The sequence below is a fragment of the Anomaloglossus baeobatrachus genome, chromosome 2 (assembly GCF_048569485.1).
Source record: "Anomaloglossus baeobatrachus isolate aAnoBae1 chromosome 2, aAnoBae1.hap1, whole genome shotgun sequence".
In the NCBI taxonomy this organism is placed as follows: Eukaryota; Metazoa; Chordata; class Amphibia; order Anura; family Aromobatidae; genus Anomaloglossus; species Anomaloglossus baeobatrachus.
The window spans coordinates 480,737,020-480,756,228 of record NC_134354.1 but is presented as its reverse complement, the minus strand read 5'-3'; the positions used below and the strand labels follow the sequence as shown (position 1 = coordinate 480,756,228).

Genomic DNA, 19,209 nt, shown 5'->3' with positions numbered 1-19,209 from the left:
AACGAGCAGCGATCTCACAGCAGGGGCCAGATCGCTGCTCAGTGTCACAAACAGCGAGATCGCTAATGAGGTCACAAAAAACGTGACTCACAGCGAGATCGCTACTGAGATCGCTGCTGTGTGAAGTACCCCTTAGGCCACGTGCACACATTGAGAAGCCAAAACCAGGAGTGGGTAAAAAATGCAGCAAAATACTTCACCAGGTTTTGGCTTACAAATACTGTTGGTAAAATACTCACCAAATACTCAACGAGTGCACGTAAGGTTACACACGTTTAGGTATTTTCATTACATTTACCAAATTGTTTCCAATATCTGAGGAAAATACTAAAATACTAATGTGATTACTGTATACTTCATAAATGGGAAAGAACTGCAAAAAAATTGCCATGTTGGTTATATTGATACAGGATTTCTGCAAATGGCTTAATAGGCTTGTTTTTTTACGACGATAAGAGTATAAAATACTAAAAAAGCGTGTTATATTATAAATGTTTAGTTAGTTAAAAGGTCATATATATAAGTCTGCAAAAAGTATCACCAATCCACAGGCGGATTCAAAGGGTGCACAGATGGGAAGTGTAGACCTCCTCCATTACATTGGTGGACATAAAGAATTAGCATCTAATGTTTCTTCTTCATTTTATGGTAAGAAATGATGAACCATTCTGTGTCCATATCAGCCAAGATTATACAGTAGGCTCAGTCAGGGGCTACTTTAATATTGGTGAACACTATGATTGCTACTCTCAGTAAGTGTAATCTGTAGCACACTTTAGGGTTAGATAGCTATCATATTTAATTAATGTTATGTTGATGATGTGTAATGCTGTTGTAAGGGATTTTGTCTTTCACTTACCTATCGTTAGGGGTTTTGCTTTACTGTTGTATATTGTGTTCTAATCATTGTGAATGTGGGAGTGAACATAAATAATCTTCACTTGTTCAATAGAAAGGAGTCGCACTAGCATAGGATGAGATGAAGCGAGGCAGGTGCACCATGCACAGAAGTCTATGGGGCAAAATCCCCCCCATCCAATCATCTTACTTTCAAATGAGCGGGAATAGCAAGCAAGCACCGATCCTTCTTAGTCATTCATTGAGTAGAGATGAGTTGTCACGTGCTGCTGCTCTCAACGTTGGCAGTGACCGAGATATGAGGCAGAGCAGCTAATGAGGTGAACTTTTTAATCTCGGTCACTGCCTATGCAGAGTGCAGTAGCTGATGACAAACCCATCTTGATTACTGCGCTCTGCATAAGCAACTATGAAGATGTCTGAAGCTGAGCAGCTATTAAATGAAGGCTGAATTGTGCCCTACATTACTACGATTTGTTTTTCATTTTTCTATCTATAACTGTTATAGCACTGTTGCTTTGCAGCGCTGGGGTCCTGCCAAGGACAACATCTGCAAGGAGTTTGTATGTTCTCCCTGTGTTTGTGTGGGTTTCCTCCGGGTTCTCCGGTTTCCTCCCACTCTCCAAATACATACTGAAAGGAGAATTTAGATTGTGAGCTCAAATGGGGAAAGTGTTTCTGATGTATGGAAAGCGATATTGAATTAATGGCAATATAGAACTGAATAAATATTATTATTACTCCTCAACAAACTGAACTCAACAAACTGAACAAAAAAATTGCTTATTTTTCTTCTTTTGTATCACAAAAATAATTATTTAAGTTACACGGTACTTTTAAATGTACCTCAAAACAGTGGTAGAATTTGTCTTGCCGCATAAAGTATCGTGCAGCCACATCTGTGTAAAAATAAAAAAAAGAGTGCTGAAAAGAAGCAAAAATGAAAAAAAAATAAAAAAATGTCCGGTCGTTAATGGTTGTCTGGTGAAAATCAGTTATCACCTATCCACTGGGATAAATGATAACTGACTGATTAGTTAGGGGTACTTCTCACATAGCGAGATCGCTGCTGAGTCACAGGTTTTGTGATGTACCAGTGATCTCATCAGCGATCTCACGGTGTGTGACACTAAGCAGCGACCTGGCCCCTGCTGTGAAATCGCTGATCGTTACACACTGTTTTGGTTCATTTTTTTGGTCGTCGTGTAGCACTCATCGGTGTGTTTGACTGCGGGAGACCAACGAGCACCGCCTCTGTGTAAGCGGTGTACGCTGGTAACCACGGTAAATATCGGGTAATTAAGCAAAGCGCTTTGCTTGGTTACCCGATATTTACCCTGGTTACCATGCGCAGCATCGTTACACGAGTCGCTGGTTGCTGTGGAGATCTGCCTGATTGACAGCTCACCAGCGACCATGTAGCGACGCACCAACGATCCCTGCCAGGTCCGATCGCTTGTGGGATCGTTGGTGCGTCGATACGTGTGACGGGACCCTTAGTGTCCGACCACTGGGATAAAACTAAGCATTGGGATTTTTCGAATACCTTCAAGAAAATCACTAAAAATCTTTTTTTTTTCTCTGAAAATACATTTTTAGAGAGGATATGAAAATGAAAGTCTATCATTTTCTGTAATCTTACTGCAGGTTGGAATGTCCCTTTAATGCCCTTCATGTTTTGCTTTACCTTTCATAAGCATTTCTGCAAAGTAGTTTTTCATTTTCATTTCTCTAGTAAATACATCTGCTAATGGAACTAATTACTGAAAGGGAAAAGCCTATTGATTTTCTGCTATTAACCAGAAATATTATGCAAGTCCTGTGCGTGCAGAAGTAGAGCAGAGTTCAATGCCCTCCAGTAACAGTAAAAGAGATGCTATGGACGGCCTCAGATGAAGGCTCCTACAGTCTTTTACTCCAGATTTCACAATTACAAACCAGCTGTCACTCTTCATACAGCAGCTTTTATCACTGCTCATGTCCTAAAATTGTGCAAGTGGTGGATTTTTTCTTCAGTAAAGCCCTTGGATGTATTGTGAATTGTTTTGTTCACATTTTCAATGTAGTGATGATACAGTACAGCAGGAAAACTAGTAGGATAATTTAATCTCACTGTTCAATACAATATTTTTTCTTCATATGAGCTAAGGTAAAGAATGCCTAGTATCGTCTGAATTACAGATCTTGTATTATTGATTTGTGCAGTATTTCCAGAGACACTATTGATCTGCTTTAGGGTCTAACACTGCACATGCAGTGGCTTGGAGAGCTCTAGAGCCCATGTTATAAAAAATATATTTTGTGTCTGGGTAGTTGGCCACAGGCTGGAGAAGTTTGTAATATAGGACAGCTCGACTACCGGCAACTTACAGGCTCCAAGCACTAATTCCACCTCTGAGTAATTAAACTTGCAGTTTAGTTTTCTAAGAACAGATGTTTTAACTGCTGTCCAGCAGATTTCTTTAGTATTCTTCAGGAATGGCGAATTAGAAAAGAGGCAAATGGAGATCTGTGCTTTCAATGCAATATGCTGCTTTGCTTGCTTTCTGCTTCCACTTTTTCTTTTGCATCCTTTGAGTAAAAAAAAAATAAACTTGGTGTGTTTGGGGAACAGAAGGCTATTGTCATACACACTTTTTTTTCGCCGCCATCCTTTTGTACAGGTGATGCACTCAAGGCCTTTGTATTGTGTTTATACATGAAATTTAGGAAGATGTTGCCAAGAAAGTTTTTATTTTGGGTTGTAGTGTAAGCCAGTATGTACAGGGTATAAGCTGCACCCCCTAAGAATTAAAGACATGAGAATATTGTACTTGCGGTGTTTGATAATTGTACATCGATTTTATTTTTTTTCTAGTAGAGTATCTACTTGATCCAATTCTAAAAGTAGTAGTGATGAGCGAGTGTGCTCGGCACTGGATTGACCATTGGGGCTCTCTGGCACTCTCGTTACTCGTTGGAGTCCCTGTCCCACATGTTTCATGACTGTTAGACAGCCAATAAACATGCAGGGATTGCCTGTCATACACGGTAATGTCGTAGCCATGTTGGCTACTGACATTACTGGGATTGACTGGCGTTGTCAGATCTTGTATGACACCCGGGGGCGAAATATTCGGCACACTGCTCTCTGGAGCAGTTCAGGGAGAGTTGATCTAGGAGGGAGACCTTCGATTATAGCAGTGTTTGTACACTTGCACCCTTTAGTGCCTATTATGTGTCACTAAAGGATATTTTTAGCCTTTAACTTAATAAATAAAAAAACAATGTGGAGGTCCCCCCTATTTTTGATAATCAACCAAGGTAAAACAGGGAGCTGCAGGATGGTATGACCAGACTGGGAAGGTCCATGGTTATTGGCTCCTGCCAGCCATAAAAGAAAAGCCCATAGCCATCCCAGAATTTTCGCATCCATTAGATGCACCAATTCTAGCTTTTTGCCTGTCTCTTCCCAATTGCCCTAAAGTGGGGGCAATCTGGCTAATATTTTTGGTGGTAGATGTCAGCTATTTAATGTCAGCTAACATCAAGCCTTGGTGTTAGTAATGGAGAGGCATCTATCAGGCACCCCGCCCCCCTTCACTAACCCAGTAATCTTAAACACTCACACATCAAAAAACTATCCCTCGTTCACCAATTTTTTTAATAAAAATATTCCCACGACTGAAAAGCAGTAAAGTACAGCTATTTATAGGCTACGGGTAGTGATGACAAATCTGTTCAGCATTGTCGGGTCTTGCTGGGTGAAGCGTTAAGCCAGCGGCTCTGATGAGTGTGTTCATCAATACCCGTTGCTGGTGAATAGTTGTACTTTACTGCTACTCACAGTCGTCAGAGTAGCATTTGGGAAACATGAACTACAACAGAACTTCATGGAAACATTTTGATAATAAATTGGTGAATGAGTGATAGTGTGAGTGAGTATTCAAATGCAAGTAAACTATTTTTTTTCCTGTCTGTGCTTGTTCTTGGTTTTTGTTTGTTTTCAACGACTGGGTTAGTAATGGGGGAGTCTGATAGATGCCTCTCCATTAGTGATCCATGGGATTGATGCCAGCTGATGCTACACAACTGACATCAACCCCCAAAAATATTACACCGATTTCCACCGCACCAGTGCAATCGGGAAGAGCCAGGCAAAGCTTCAGAATTGATGCATCTAATGTGATGTGCCAATTCTGTGGTGGCTGTGGGCTGATATTTTTAGGCTGGGAAGGGCCAAATAACCATGGGCCTTCTTAGCCTGATGATATCAGCCTGCAGCTGTCTGCTTTACCCTGGTCAGTTATTGAAAATGGGGTGAATGACATGTCCTTTTTTTTTTTCCTTTTTATTATTTTAGTGCCCAGCAGCAACCTGGGAGTCAAAAATGCGCCTTCCCTGTGCTCTTCCTATTCCATTTGAGCACAGTTTCCATCCATTTAAGTGATTTTTCCACAGCCATTCTGCTAAGGTTTTCTGGAAAAATGCTTGAATTTACCATTGACTTCCGAGCCCGTCAAGGGTCCGATTTTGCTTGATTCGAGCATCCGAGCATTTTTGTTCTCACTTATCACTAATACATACACTATACATAATAAATGGAAGTCATTGGACAAAACATACAGAAATAATCTACATCAATAATGTTATTAAAAGTTCTTTCTTTGAATAATGGGACAATTTCACAGGAGGTTACAAAAAACACACATAGAAATAGAGCACATGATTATACAGAAAGGTCTTATAATATTTGCAGTGAATTGGGCTCATCACAATGTTAGGGAAAAGTGCTCTACATAGCTCCTGTTCTGTAGTAAATGTAAGGCATTTAGGTTCATACTGCGGTTGTATGTATTCTGAAAATAGTAGGACAAATTGGTTATGTTGGATTCTTGGCTACAAAATTTGTTTAAGACTTCTAATGAAAAAAAAAATCTATCAAACGTTAGAAGATGGCTAAGCTTGTTTTCATCAAGGGGGAACAGTCATGAGTTAGTGCTATAAAGCTTTGCCATGATTATCATATAACATTATCTGAATGCTGATGTTATTATCAAGGCACTATTTTTTCTGCTGTTTATTTTATACATGATTAAATTCATAAATTCTTTGTTTTTTTGCAGGAATTTTTTTATCCCAAATATCTAGGTAAGTGTCAGTTTTCCATAATTGGATAATTATTGATTATTTTCAGGCTGTGAAATGAGAAATAGATGCATCTTCTTATGTTTCACTGTGATTGGAAACTGCTTCTAGTTTATGACAAGATGGTTAACAGGATGTAAAAAAAGACCTCCTTGGGTATTACGATTCTATGCATGATTATTGCTGTAGAGATGTGGTGGGGTACTGTTGGTATTGAAAGGTAACCATATTAAAATGTTCACCTATACAAAGGTAGTGTAGTCTTTAGGGTCATTGGCATATTTCTAATGTATCAAAGCGTACAATACTACATTTGCATCTTACAAACCTGATACACTAAGGCTCTGTGCGCACTAGGCGGATTTTACTGCGGATTTCCCGTGGATTTGCTGCATGTTTCGCTGCAGAAAATGTTGATAACCTTTCTGCAGTGATTCACCAGCAAAACCTATGGGCAAAAAAAAAATGCTGTGCGCATTAGGCTGATTTTTGACAGCTACAAGTTTTGCTGCGGGACTCCCACAGCAAAATGAATTGCATGTCACTTCTTTTCCGCAGGTACCTGCGGTTTTTGCCATAGATAATGGTCAAAAATCGGAGGGAACAACCTGCGAAAATTTGCAGCAAAACCGCGGTAAGACCACGTCAAACCGCGGTAAAACCGCGTGCGGTTTTCTGCGTTTTTTTCAATGGGTGCGGTAATTTTCAGAGCCTGCAGAATTTTTTTAAGAAAATTCAATTTTCTAGTGCGCACAGGGCCTTAGGCAGCAGTTGGTCATTGCTGTTGCGTGGTTACAGCAGCCGCTCACCATGTACTGTGCGATGACTTTATCCACACCGGCCATGCCTATGTGACTGAAAACTTGAGGCTGCTGGGAGAAATTGGGTTAATTTCCTCCAAGTGGCTGAACTTGCAGTGGAGCAGCCAGGCAGCTTTAGGCTATGTGCACACGTTGCCTTTTTTTGTGACCACAAAGATGCAGCGTTTTTGGCCGCTAAAAAAAGCACAAACACGCACCCGCAGTAAAAAAATGCATAAAAAAAGCATGCATTTTTGCATGTTTTACCGCAGTTTTGCTGCGTTTTTTCCACATCATTGAATGGGTGAAAAATGCTGGCAAAAACGCAGAAAGAATTGACATGTTGCATCTTTGTGGTCACCACAAAAACGCACCCAAAACAAAACTGCACTGTGCAGATAGCAAAAATTAAACTCAGACTTTGCTGGGGAAGCAAAGTCATGCAGTTTTAAGACCAAAAACGCACACCAAAAAACCGCACAAAAACACAGCAAAAAACGCACCGTGCGCACATAGCCTTAGAATACTGTTAACCAGCAGATTAACCCTATATCTGCAGGTTAATATCATTTTGGAACTTAGCTGGCTCCCTTTGACATAAAATTACGTTTTACATACCAATGCAAGTGAAAATGTATGTCTATCTCCACAAAGATTGACCATAGGGGCTCAAAAAAGTTTTCTATACAGTTTTGCCAGCTTTGTATTCTGGCCACTATTTGAGTATTTTGCCTTCGCTGAACTCACACTTAACAGTTTTTGCTTTTTGTCAAATTGACAGTTTTTCCTTCTCTGACACAACTAGTTTTCAAGAAATTGGAATTTTGCACATCTGTGGACAAGTATATGGCATATAAGCTAATCTCAGTCTTGGAGAGTGGCATTTAAGATATGCAGTCAAGGGTTAAGCCAATGGGTTGCCAACTGAAGACCCCCATGGTTGACATCTGGGTACTAATATGAAGCTCAGTCACAAATTGTTGTATTGCACTGTGTAAACCAAGAGATCAGATGATCGCAGGTTTAAATCCAAAGAGAGCTGGGTCGGACAAGCATATATGATTGGATGCTATATACTAATGACACTCAGCTCAAACTGCTGCGAGCGTGAGCCAAGTGTCATTTACTGTATTCCGATTCTCTCACATGCGAGAATCTGTGTACTGGTGAGGAGAAGAGATTAATCTCTCCACCTTCTCTATTGCCTGTCTCTGCGTATATCAGACTGCCCTTGGATTACATCAGTGCAGTCTGATGTTCTACTCGCACCTATAGACTTGTATGGGTGCACATGAGCCAAGATATGGTGCTAATGACGGCATGCAGCGATTTTTCTCTCCTGCTGATTCGGCATGAGAAAAAAAAATTGCAAATCTGCTTTGTCTCATTGGATAACATTGCACTCATTTGATTTATATGCTTATCTGATCCTGGCCTTAAAAAAATAGAAAAGCTTAAAAATGTTAATCATACTCTCCACATTAAAAATAAATGTTAAAAAAAATAAATATATTTGGTATTGCCAAGTCTGTAAATGTCCTATTTCATAAAATGATTTAACCTATAAAGCTGGGACATCACAGTGTAGTAGCTGTTCACGGGTACTGCAGCTGAGCTGCCATTGAAGTAACAGCTAAGCTGCAGTACCGGAGATCGGCCACTACACAACAAATACAGCTATGGTGCTCCCGCTCATACACGCCTTGTTTATTGCTAGCCACCGTGGGACCTGAAAATATCTGGAGGGGACGTCAGACTCCCACAGATTTGATATTAATGACACATCCCATATGTCATCATTATCTAAGTTTTGGACAATCTTGTTAAATTACCAAATAAAATTAACTTCATAATTTGAAACCTCTCTTTTCTAGAATGCATTCGGAAATATTCATTTCTAGACCGGAAAGATCCAGACCTCTCTACATGTATTCACAGTAAGTATTTTTAAACAATATATTCTTTTTTTTTTTAATGTAGTATTGCTAAATTATAGCTTCATAGAAAGCTTCTCCCTTGTTTTGCATAATTTACAATCGGTTTATGAATGACCGTCTTGAATAAAGAACTATTTTTGGGGCAGTTTGCTGTGAATCCAGTACGTTTGTATTTCCGTGCTGTTGTTGCAATTTTGAGGCAGTTCTTCCTGTTGTTAAGCATCTAGGATCTTTGTGGATGTTGAAATACTGGCCAAACGCTGACAAAACAAAGTTAGAAGAAACGTCATTATGAATAAGTGTTTTTATTGGAGCCTCAGGCATATAACTTGCTATGAAACCTGAGTTGATCCAGAAGGCACACTCTGGAATACTAAGATAGCAAATCAAAACTACTTTATGTAATTGTTGGTATTAGCGGACTCTCACTTTTATCAGGTATTCTGTTGATATTGGAATGTGCTCAATATTTCACTTGTAAAAGCTCATTCAGCAAATATCTCACATTCCACACTGATTCACCAGTTCCTTCCTCCTTCCCCGAAACTCGCTTCACAGCTGCAAGATAAGACTTCCAATCGGCACTTGTTGACTGCAGAGAGGCTGCACCTGACGAGATCAACATTCTCGCTAAAAGAGAAACATACTCTTTCTACAAGTTCCTCTTCTAAACGGAATGTAAGGAAAATCACATTCAGCCTGACAAAGTCTTTACAGGGGTTGTGTAGCCATGATAACCTAATGATGTTTGCACTATGCCCTACACACTGGGGGAGATACCCCAATAGAGCAGATGGGGATCCTTCTGGCTGATAGCTCCTTTAAATGGCTTGTTTTATTTATTGATCATGGTAATTTCAACAGTTTTTTATAGATTTCACAAGTTTGGCACCAAAGTTATCTTGTGGTTACACTTGATGGATGAAAGTTAGAGTAACTATTGTTTTAATTTTTATTTTATAAATCAGTAGTAGGTATAGAAAGAAGAAACTTTGTAATACATTCTCGGAGAAATTGGCTTCTTTCTCCTACTGTATTGATCTTGTATTCTCAATATTTTTAAACTACAGCCTAAATCTGTCTTTGCTGAAAATAGATTTTTGCCATTACTGAGATAGTAGATAGGTTAGTGCACATAAGATTCTATGAACTAGAGTGAGACCTAAACATTCTGCTGCAAGTTCACCAGAAATGACAATAAGGCTGTGCTCCTATGAAAGAATCGGATCGGATATGATAATTAAACTCTGCTCAAATTCTGTTCAGTTTCAGCCAAGTGTCAGTTTGTAACGCTTGTGCTGTAACATATACGTCACATTGGTTATGCTGGGGCTGCAGCTTATAAATCATATAGGAGACACTGTGTCTGGAGCATATACATTACAGGAGGCACTGTGGCATATGCATCACAGTAAATGCTGGGGCTGCATCATATATACAATATATCACAAAAGTGAGTACACCTCTTACAGTTTTGTAACTGTTTTAATATATCGTTTCATGGGACAACACTGAAGATATGACACTTTGATGATTCCAGGTAAAGTGGTCACTGCTTATATAACATTGGAAATTTTGTGTGCCCACTAAATAACTCAACACATAGCCATTAATGCCAAAACTGCTGGCAACAAAATTGAGTACACCACTAAGTGAAAATGGCCCAATTAGCCATTTTCCCTCTCCAGTGTCAAGTGACTCATTTACAACAGACCTCAAGTGTGAATTGGCAGCAGGTGTGGTAAATTTGGTGTCTTCGCCCACAGTTTCTATACTGTTTGTAGAGAAATGGACCTCGATCAGCCTCCAACACTCGGTCTCCAACAAGGTGAGAGTATAAGAATGCATCAGTGCACTTCCCTGGGAATGAATCACTACGCTGAGACCAGAGCTTTAGGGTTTTTTTTTCTCCCCTTCTCTACTTTACCCTCCTAGGGGATTTTTACCTCAGCCTCTCATACTGGTCACCGAGAATTCTTTGCCATGAGGTGCCATGTTGAACTTTCAGAGGATCTGGAAAAAAAAAATTGTTGCTCTACATAAAGATGACCTAGGCTATAAGAAGATTGCCAACACCTTGAAACTGAGCTGCAGCACGGTGGTCATACAGCTGTTTTACAAGACAGGTTCCACTCAGAACAGGCCTTGCAATGGTTGACCAAAGAAGATGAGTACACGTGCTCAGCATCCTATCCAGAGGTTGTCTTTTCAAAATAGATGTATGAGTGCTGCCAACATTGCTGGAGAAGTAAAGGGCCGGGGGGTCAGCCTGTCAGTGCTCAGACCATGCTCTCCACACTGGATCAAATTTGTCTGCATGGCTGTTGTCCCATAAAGCCTCTTGTAAAGATGTTGCACAAAAAAGCCCTCAAACATTTTGCTGAAGGCAAGTAGACAAAGCACATGGATTACTGGAACCATGTCCTGTGGTTTGATGAGACCAAGATAAAGTTATTTGTTTCACTTGGTGTCAAATGTGTGGTGGCAACCAGGTGAGGAGCACAGAGACAAGTGTGGTTGCCTACAGTCAAGCATGATGATGGGAGTGTCATGGTTTGGGGCTGCATGAGTCTTGCCGACTGTGGGGAGCTACAGTTCATTGATGTACATGTACTATAACAAACTGAAGCTGAGCATGATTCCCCCCCCCCTTCCCTTCACAAACTGGGCCGCAGGTCAGTATTCTAACAGAACAACCCAAAACACATCTCCAAGATGACCACTGCGTTGCTAAAGAAACTGAGGGTAAGGTAGCTGGACCTGGCCAAGCAGGTCTCCAGATCTAAATATTGTTGAGAACCTTTGGGGGCATCTTGAAACAGAAGGTAGAGGAGCGCAGTTTCTCTAATGTCCACCAGTTCCATCATGTTGTCATGGAGGAGTGGAAGAGGATTCCAGTGGCTCCTGTGAACCTCTCGTGAATGCCATGCACAAGGGAGGTAATGCTACTTTCACACATCCGGTTTGTGCTGAGCGGCACAATCCGGCTCAAAAACATATGCAACGGATGCGGCGAAAAAAACTGAATCATTGCATAAGTTTTTCCATGCGGCCCGTCCGGTTTTTCACGGATGCGGCTTGATAATGAGCATGCGTAGTGCAAAAAACAGCATCCGGTGGCCGGATGCGTTTTTTGCCGCAGGATGCCGCATCCGGTGTCCATAGACTTGCATCGTGAATCGCGCCGCATCCGACGCGATGCGTTTTTTTCGTCGCACCAAAAAACATGCCGGGCAACATGCCATCCGGTCGCTGCATGGGCTAAATATGCCGCATCCGGCAAAAACCCAACGCAAGGCCATGCGGCACAATACGGCGCTGATGCAAGTCTATGCGGGAAAAAACGCAACCGTTGCGTTTTTTCTGCAGAGCGCCGTATTGTGCCGCACAGCAAAAAAAACGGATGTGTGAAAGCAGCCTAAGGCAGTGCTTGAAAATAGTGGTGGTCACATAAAATATTGACACTTTGGAAACAATTTTGCATTTTCACTTAGGGGTGTTCCCCCTTTTGTTGCCAGTGGTTTAGACATGAAGGACTTTGTGTTGAATCATTTAGAGGACACACCAAATTTACACTTGTACAAGCTGTACACTGACTAGTTTACATTGTATCAAAGTGTCATATCTTCAATGTTTTCCCATGAAAATTTATAATGAAAATGATTAAAAAAATGGGAGGGGTGTACTCACTTTTGGGATATACTGTATTACAGGAGATGCTGGGACATGTGCATCATATTGGAAACGCTGGGGCTGCAGACTATACATCATAGGAGACGCTGGTGTTGGTGCATATACATCACAAGAGACATTCAGGCTGACACTGTTGTTGTCGTCTGTAGAGTTGAGCGCGGTTCTCCAGTTCACGGTTCGAGTGATTTTGGGGGCTGTTCTAGATCGAACTAGAACTCGAGCTTTTTGCTAAAAGCTCGATAGTTCTAGATACGTTCGAGAACGGTTCTAGCAGCAAAAAGCAGGGCTTTTTACAGCTACAGTGTGCAGGAGCCATCGCTGGCAGCCTGCCAGAAGCTGGTAACCAAGATAAACATCGGGTATCCAAGCAAAGCGCTTTGGTTAGTAACCCGATGTTTATCCTAGTTACGTGCAGGAAGCCCACACTTCCCCGCTCAGCTCACTCCGCCCCCTCCTGCACGCGGCATGTACGTGTACACACACACACACACACACACACACACACACACACACACACATATATATATATACATACATACATACATACATACATACATACATACATACATACATACATACACGCATACATACACGCATACACACACACACACACACACACACACACACACACACACACACACTGCACTCTCCACACATGGCCCCGCTCGGCTTACCTGCGGTGATGAAGTCCCGCCATCCCGACCTCAGCGCTGTCACTGTCCTCCATGGCCGCCGCTTGTCACATCACCTTCTCTCACTTCCGACCCGAGACTGACTAGCGGTGACGTCACGGGCCTCTCGCGATACTTGGCTGTGAAGGCGGCGGTCATTGAACTCAGTGACAGGTGCTGTCAGCAGTGCAGGAGATCAGCGCAGGTAATGTACCTCGCTGACAGCAGCACTTGTCATGCCCTGCAGTGACCTGGGCTGACCCATTGATGTTAGCTCAGGTCACTGCACTGCTCTCCCAGCCAATGGGGAACATCCTGCTCTTCATTGACTGGGACAGTGTGGGTCGTCATGGCAACCCCTTGGATTACACCAGACCTGGATTTGTTTTTCTTTCTAATAAATTGGTTAAAGAGGCAATGTTTTGGGGAGTGTTTTTTCAAATAAAAATGTGTTTGTCGTCTATTTTTTTTTTTATTACTGACTGGGTTGGTGATGTCGGGTATCTGATAGACGCCTGACCTCACCAACCCCAGGGCTTGATGCCAGGTGACATTACACATCTGGTATTAACCCCATATATTACCCCGTTTGCCACCGCACCAGGGCTCGGGATGAGCTGGGGCGAAGCACCAGGATTGGCGCATCTAATGGATGCGCCACTTCTGTGGCGGCTGCGGCCTGCTATTTTTAGGCTGGGGAGAGTCCAATAACCATGGACCTCCCTAGTCTGAGAATATCAGACCTCAGCTGTCTGCTTTACCTTGGCTGGTGATCCAATTTTGGGGGGACCCCTACATGTTGTTTTTTTTTTTTAATTATTTATTTAATTTAAAATAACAGCGTGGGGTGCCCTCAGTTTTGGATTACCAGCCAAGGTGAGGCTGCCAGCTGTGGTCTGCAGGCTGCAGCCGTCTGCTTTACCCTAGCTGGCTACAAAACTAGGGGGAACCCTACGTCATTTTTTTTTTCAATTTTTTGGCTAAATACAAAGCGAAGCACCCCTTAGTGCCACATGAAAGGCACCAAAGGGTGCAAAATTACAAAATGCAGGAGAGTGGGACATTGTGTCTTTCTGCCATTATAATGACAGAAAAGACTGATATGAAGTGCACAAGCACAAGAAAATCACCAGAGCGCTCTACGCTGTGAAAAGCAGTAGAAAATGGCACTGGAGTGAACATGTGACCGCCTCATGTAGGATGAAGCTATGGATCCTGGGTAAATTTATGCATTTACCCTCCTTCAGTTTTTTTGCAGTAGACAAAAAAAATGGAAGGCACACGGATGACAAACAGATGACATACGGACCGTCTACGGAACGGAAACGGATGCCACACGGATGCACCCGTGAAAAAAAGGACTGTTTTTTGCAGACCGCAAAAATGGATCGGTCGTGTTAATGTAGCCTTATTCTGATCTGCCATTTATAAACAGCAGGCAGAAATAAGTGAATACCGCCCCCCAGCATCAGAAAATCTCCGGGGTTTCAGGGCTAGCTGAGACCCTGGAGATCATGATTCAGGACGGTTTTTCCGGTCCCCGCTCACGTGATCACAGGTATACACCGTACACCGATGATCACGTTACAGTAAATGACAGCGCCGGTAAAAAATTATTTATCTCCCATCTGGCATGAACAAACATGATAAATCTCCTCCCCGGTCCCCTCCGGTCCCCCGGTGTCGCCAAAGTGCCCCCCCTGATGCCCTCCCAGAAATCCAAGATGGCCGCGCACACAGCAGCGCGCCGGCCGCATTCACCCTACTCCTCTGATTTCTGTCGCATGTGCCATGACACAGAAAACTCCTCCCCAGGCCCTGCCAGGTCACCCCCTATAACCCCACCGGTGTTCCCCGGTGTCCCACGGTACCTGTGCAGCGTTGATCCCCCGCGGCCCTCTCCTTCACAATAGACGCTGCCGCATGCACAGAGCGGCTGTCAGCTCAGCTTCCTGAGCTCAGACAGTGAGTGGTGGTTATGCATCTGTAAGCTAAATGGGCGGCACGGTGGCTCAGTGGTTAGCACTGCAGTCTTGCAGCGCTGAGGTCCTGGGTTCAATTCTCACCAAGGACACCATCTGCAAGGAGTTTGTATGTTCTCCCCGTGTTTGCGTGGGATTCCTCCGGGTACTCCGGTTTCCTCCCACACTCCAAAGACCTACAGCGCTATGGAATTAATAACGCTATATAAATGAATAAATTATTATTATTACTGCAATGCCCTGCTCATGAGGTAAGGAACATAATTGATCAGGAGAGCTATACTACATTTCCAAATGGAGGGATTTGCTTTTATAGTTGCCCTGCTGAATGACTACCAAACATGAGAGTCCGTTATACGCCACAAGAAAACACATCTAAATAGCGAGCTCTGTTGTTAAGTATTCATTCAGCTGGATAACTGGACTTAAAGGGGTTTTCCCTCTCCAAGATCCTATCCCCAATATATAGTAGGTGGAATAGCAATAATATCAGCAAATACCAATATTTGGAAATGTAGAATAGTTCTCCTGATTAGGCATGCCCTTACCTCATGAGCAGGGCATTGCAGCTTTGGTAGCAACCATTACGACATGGACTCTGCTACTGTGGACCCGGGGAGAGTGAGTGCAGATTCATTGCACCCACACTCCTCACATGAAGGGTCTGCACTCCTAGAAAATGGGGGATACGTTCCCTGAGTGTCTCCCCCCCATATTCTAGATGGTCCAGAGTCGTCGTGGGACCCCTTTATTTTTTTTCTTACAATAAATTGGTGAAAGAGGAAATGTTTTGGGGACTGTTTTTTCAAATAAATTTCTTTTTGTCGATTTTTTTTTTTTTTTTTTTTTGTTAGTACTGACAGTTTATGATGTTTGGTATCTAATAGACGCCATGACATCACAAACTGCTGGGCTTGATGTCAGGTGACCTTACAGCTAGTATCAACCCGATTTATTACCCCGTTTGCCACTGCACCAGGGCACGGGATGAGCTGGGGTGAAGCGCCAGGATTGGCGCATCTAGTGGATGCGCCACGTCTGGGGTGCCTGCGGCCTGTTATTTTTAGGCTGTGAAGACTCAATAACTATGGACCTTCCCACCCTGTGAATACCAGACCACAGCTGTCCGCTTTACCTTGGCTGGTGATCCAATTTGGGGGGGACCCTACTTTTTTTGTGTAATTATTAATATTTATAAAATAATTATAAAAAAAGAGCCTGGGGGGACCTCCACATTGGATCCCCAACCACGGTAAAGCTGCCAGCTGTGGTTTTCAGGCTACAGCCGTCTGCTTTACCCTAGCTGGCTATCAAAAATGGGGGGACCCAACGTCATTTTTTTTTTTTAACTATTTTTTAAGTAGAAAAAATTAATGGGCTTCCCTGTATTTTGATTGCCAACCAAGGTAACGGCAGGCAGATGGGGCTGGCAACCCATAGCTGTCTGCTTTATCTGCACTGAGAATCAAAAATACCGCGGAGCGCTACGTCATTTTTTTTTTAAAGATTTATTTTTACAGCACTGTGATGTCCAGCAATCAAAATTCAGGGAAGCCCATTTTGTTTTTAGTTATTTAAATAAATAATTAAAAAAAATATATATGGGCTCCCGCTGCATTTTTTGTATTGCTAGCTAAGGGTAATCCAAGCAGCTACTGGCTGCTAACCCCCACTGCTTGGTGTTACCTTCACTGGCAATGTAAAATCCATGGAAGCATTTTTTATTATAGCAGGCAGGTGCTGGAAGAGTTGGATACAGCGCCAGAAGATGGCGCTTCTATGAAAGTGCCATTTTCTGAGGCGGCTGCAGACTGCAATTCGCAGCAGTGGGGCCCAGAAAGCTCAGGCCAACCTGTGCTGCGGATTCCAATCCCCAGCTGCCTAGTTATACCTGGCTGGACACAAAAATGGGGCGAAGCCTACGTCCTTTGTTTTCTAATTATTTAATGAAATTCATGAAATAATAAAAAAAGGGCTTCCCTTTTATTTTTGGTTCCCAGCCGGGTACAAATAGGCAACTGGGGGTAGCCGTACCTGCCTGCTGTACCTGGCTAGCATACAAAAATATGGTGAAGCCCACATAATTTTTTCAGGGGGCAAAAAACTTCTGCATACAGTCCAGGATGGAGTATGCTGAGCCTTGTAGTTCTGCAGCTGCTGTCTGTCTGTATGGAGAAGAGCAGACAGCAGCTGCAGAACTACAAGGCTCAGCATACTCCATCCAGGACTGTATGCAGAATTTTTTTGCCCACCAAAAAAATGACGTGGGCTTCGCCATATTTTTGTATGCTAGCCAGGTACAGCAGGCAGCCACGGGCTGCCTCCAACCCCCAGTTGCCTATTTATACCCGGCTGGGAACCAAAAATATAGGGAAGCCCGTTTTTTTTAATTATTTCACTTATTTCATGAAATAATTAAAAAAAAACGACGTGAGCTTCGCTCCATTTTTGTGTCCAGCCGGGTACAACTAGGCAGCTGGGGATTGGAATCCGCAGCACAGGTTAGCCCGAGGTTTCTGGGCGCCTCTGCTGTGAATTGCTGTCTGCAGCCGCCCCAGAAAATGGCGCTCTCATAGAAGCGCCATCATCTGGCGCTGTATCCAACTCTTCCAACAGCCCTGGAGCCGGGTGGCTTGTTGGGTATTCATGAGTTAATACTGGCTTTGTTTTACTAGCTAGTATTAAGCCAGAGATTCTTAATGTCAGGCACGTTTGACCCGGCCATTAAGAATCTCCAATAAAGGGTTAAAAAAGACACCACACAGAGAAAAAATCCTTTAATAGAAATAAATACACAGACACATTAGAGACTCCATCTTTATTACCCCCTGTCAGCCCTCCACGATCCATGGTCTTCTGTCTTTCTCGTTCAACAAATGCAGCTCTGATCCATCACTGCTGCATGAGGGAAGACGCTGCTTCCCGTGCAGAAATCACTCCGTGAAGGCTGCACGGAAAGCAGCGTGCAGCCTTCACGGAGTGAGAGATCAGTGCTGCTGGCGGTGACAGATGCGTTACCATAGCAACAGGGCTCCGATCATGTGATTCCCGGAGCCGCTGTTAGCGGTGACGTCACCGCTAACTGCGTTGCTATGGCAATGGTGATCTCCGTTAATGACCGGCTGTGTCAGCCGGTCCCTATCGGAACGGGGAGTCGACCGTGTGCTACAGCATGTCGCCGGTACATGGCGATACACAAATGTGCACCGTGTACCGGAGAGATGCACTCGCAGGTCCTACATGACGCGTCATAGTCATGTGACCAGTCTGTAGCCAATGAGATAATAGCCACGTGACTGGTCACATGGCTTTTTTGACGTCACGATAGGTCCTGCATCACTGCTGGCACTGCCGGTCACCGGGAGGATTCAGCGATCATCGGATGGAATAGCGGCAGGAGACAGAGTGCAGGAGGGATCGCGGGGACCGGTAAGTGTTATGGCAATGTTTATTAACTGTATGTGTACATTTTTATAATGCGTTTTTATGTGTTTGTGATTGCCTCCCATTATAGCCCATTGGTTCGAGTTCGGTTCGACGAACCGAACTCGAACGAGACCTCCGTTCGGCGAACAGAGCTCGAGCCGAACCACGGCCAGTTCGCTCATCTCTAGTCGTCTGTGGTACTGTCACTGAAGCACATGGATTCTCCCCACAAATTACGTTCTGATGTTGGCACTAGCCATCATCGGGACGTAATCCTTCATTGCATGTGCCTCGCTTTTCAGTATAGAACCCTGTGTGCGCATGCTTGCAGTGTAAGGAGTATTTAAAGGGACCACGGCTGGCAGAATGGAGGGGCTAGTAGCCTGAGCACTGTGGTCTCCGGGGAACCTGCCCAGGGGTTGGAGAAAAGGTAATTGTTCACAACCCGTGAGCCAGTGATTCCCCACCCATATTCCAAGGGGTTGAATGCCCATGGTCTGCACCAACACTAATCGACGCTGCTGCAGCAGGGTGTCGCATGTTATCTACATCTGACAGCTGCTGCATTTTAACCTGTCGGGGGATGCTATTTTTGTATTGCAGGTGTATTGGTGTAGTTGCTATCTTTGTGTAAAGGCTGTTAAAAATTTAAATACCACTTTGAATGTCAGACAGTGGCATTTAAATTGAGTAGTTACATGGTACCATTGGTTTA

The 19,209-nt window shown here is 43.2% G+C and overlaps 1 protein-coding gene across 4 annotated transcripts in view; it reads left to right on the top strand.

Moving 5' to 3' along the window:
* GAS6 (growth arrest specific 6) overlaps positions 1–19,209 on the top strand; it is a 157,149-nt gene that overhangs the window by 26,119 nt on the left and 111,821 nt on the right. For all 4 annotated transcript variants that reach the window (XM_075336420.1, XM_075336418.1, XM_075336421.1 and 1 more), the window contains 2 exons: positions 5,964–5,988; positions 8,660–8,722. In XM_075336420.1, the coding sequence (XP_075192535.1) occupies positions 5,964–5,988; positions 8,660–8,722 (88 nt within the window). The remainder of the gene's footprint in view (positions 1–5,963; positions 5,989–8,659; positions 8,723–19,209) is intronic.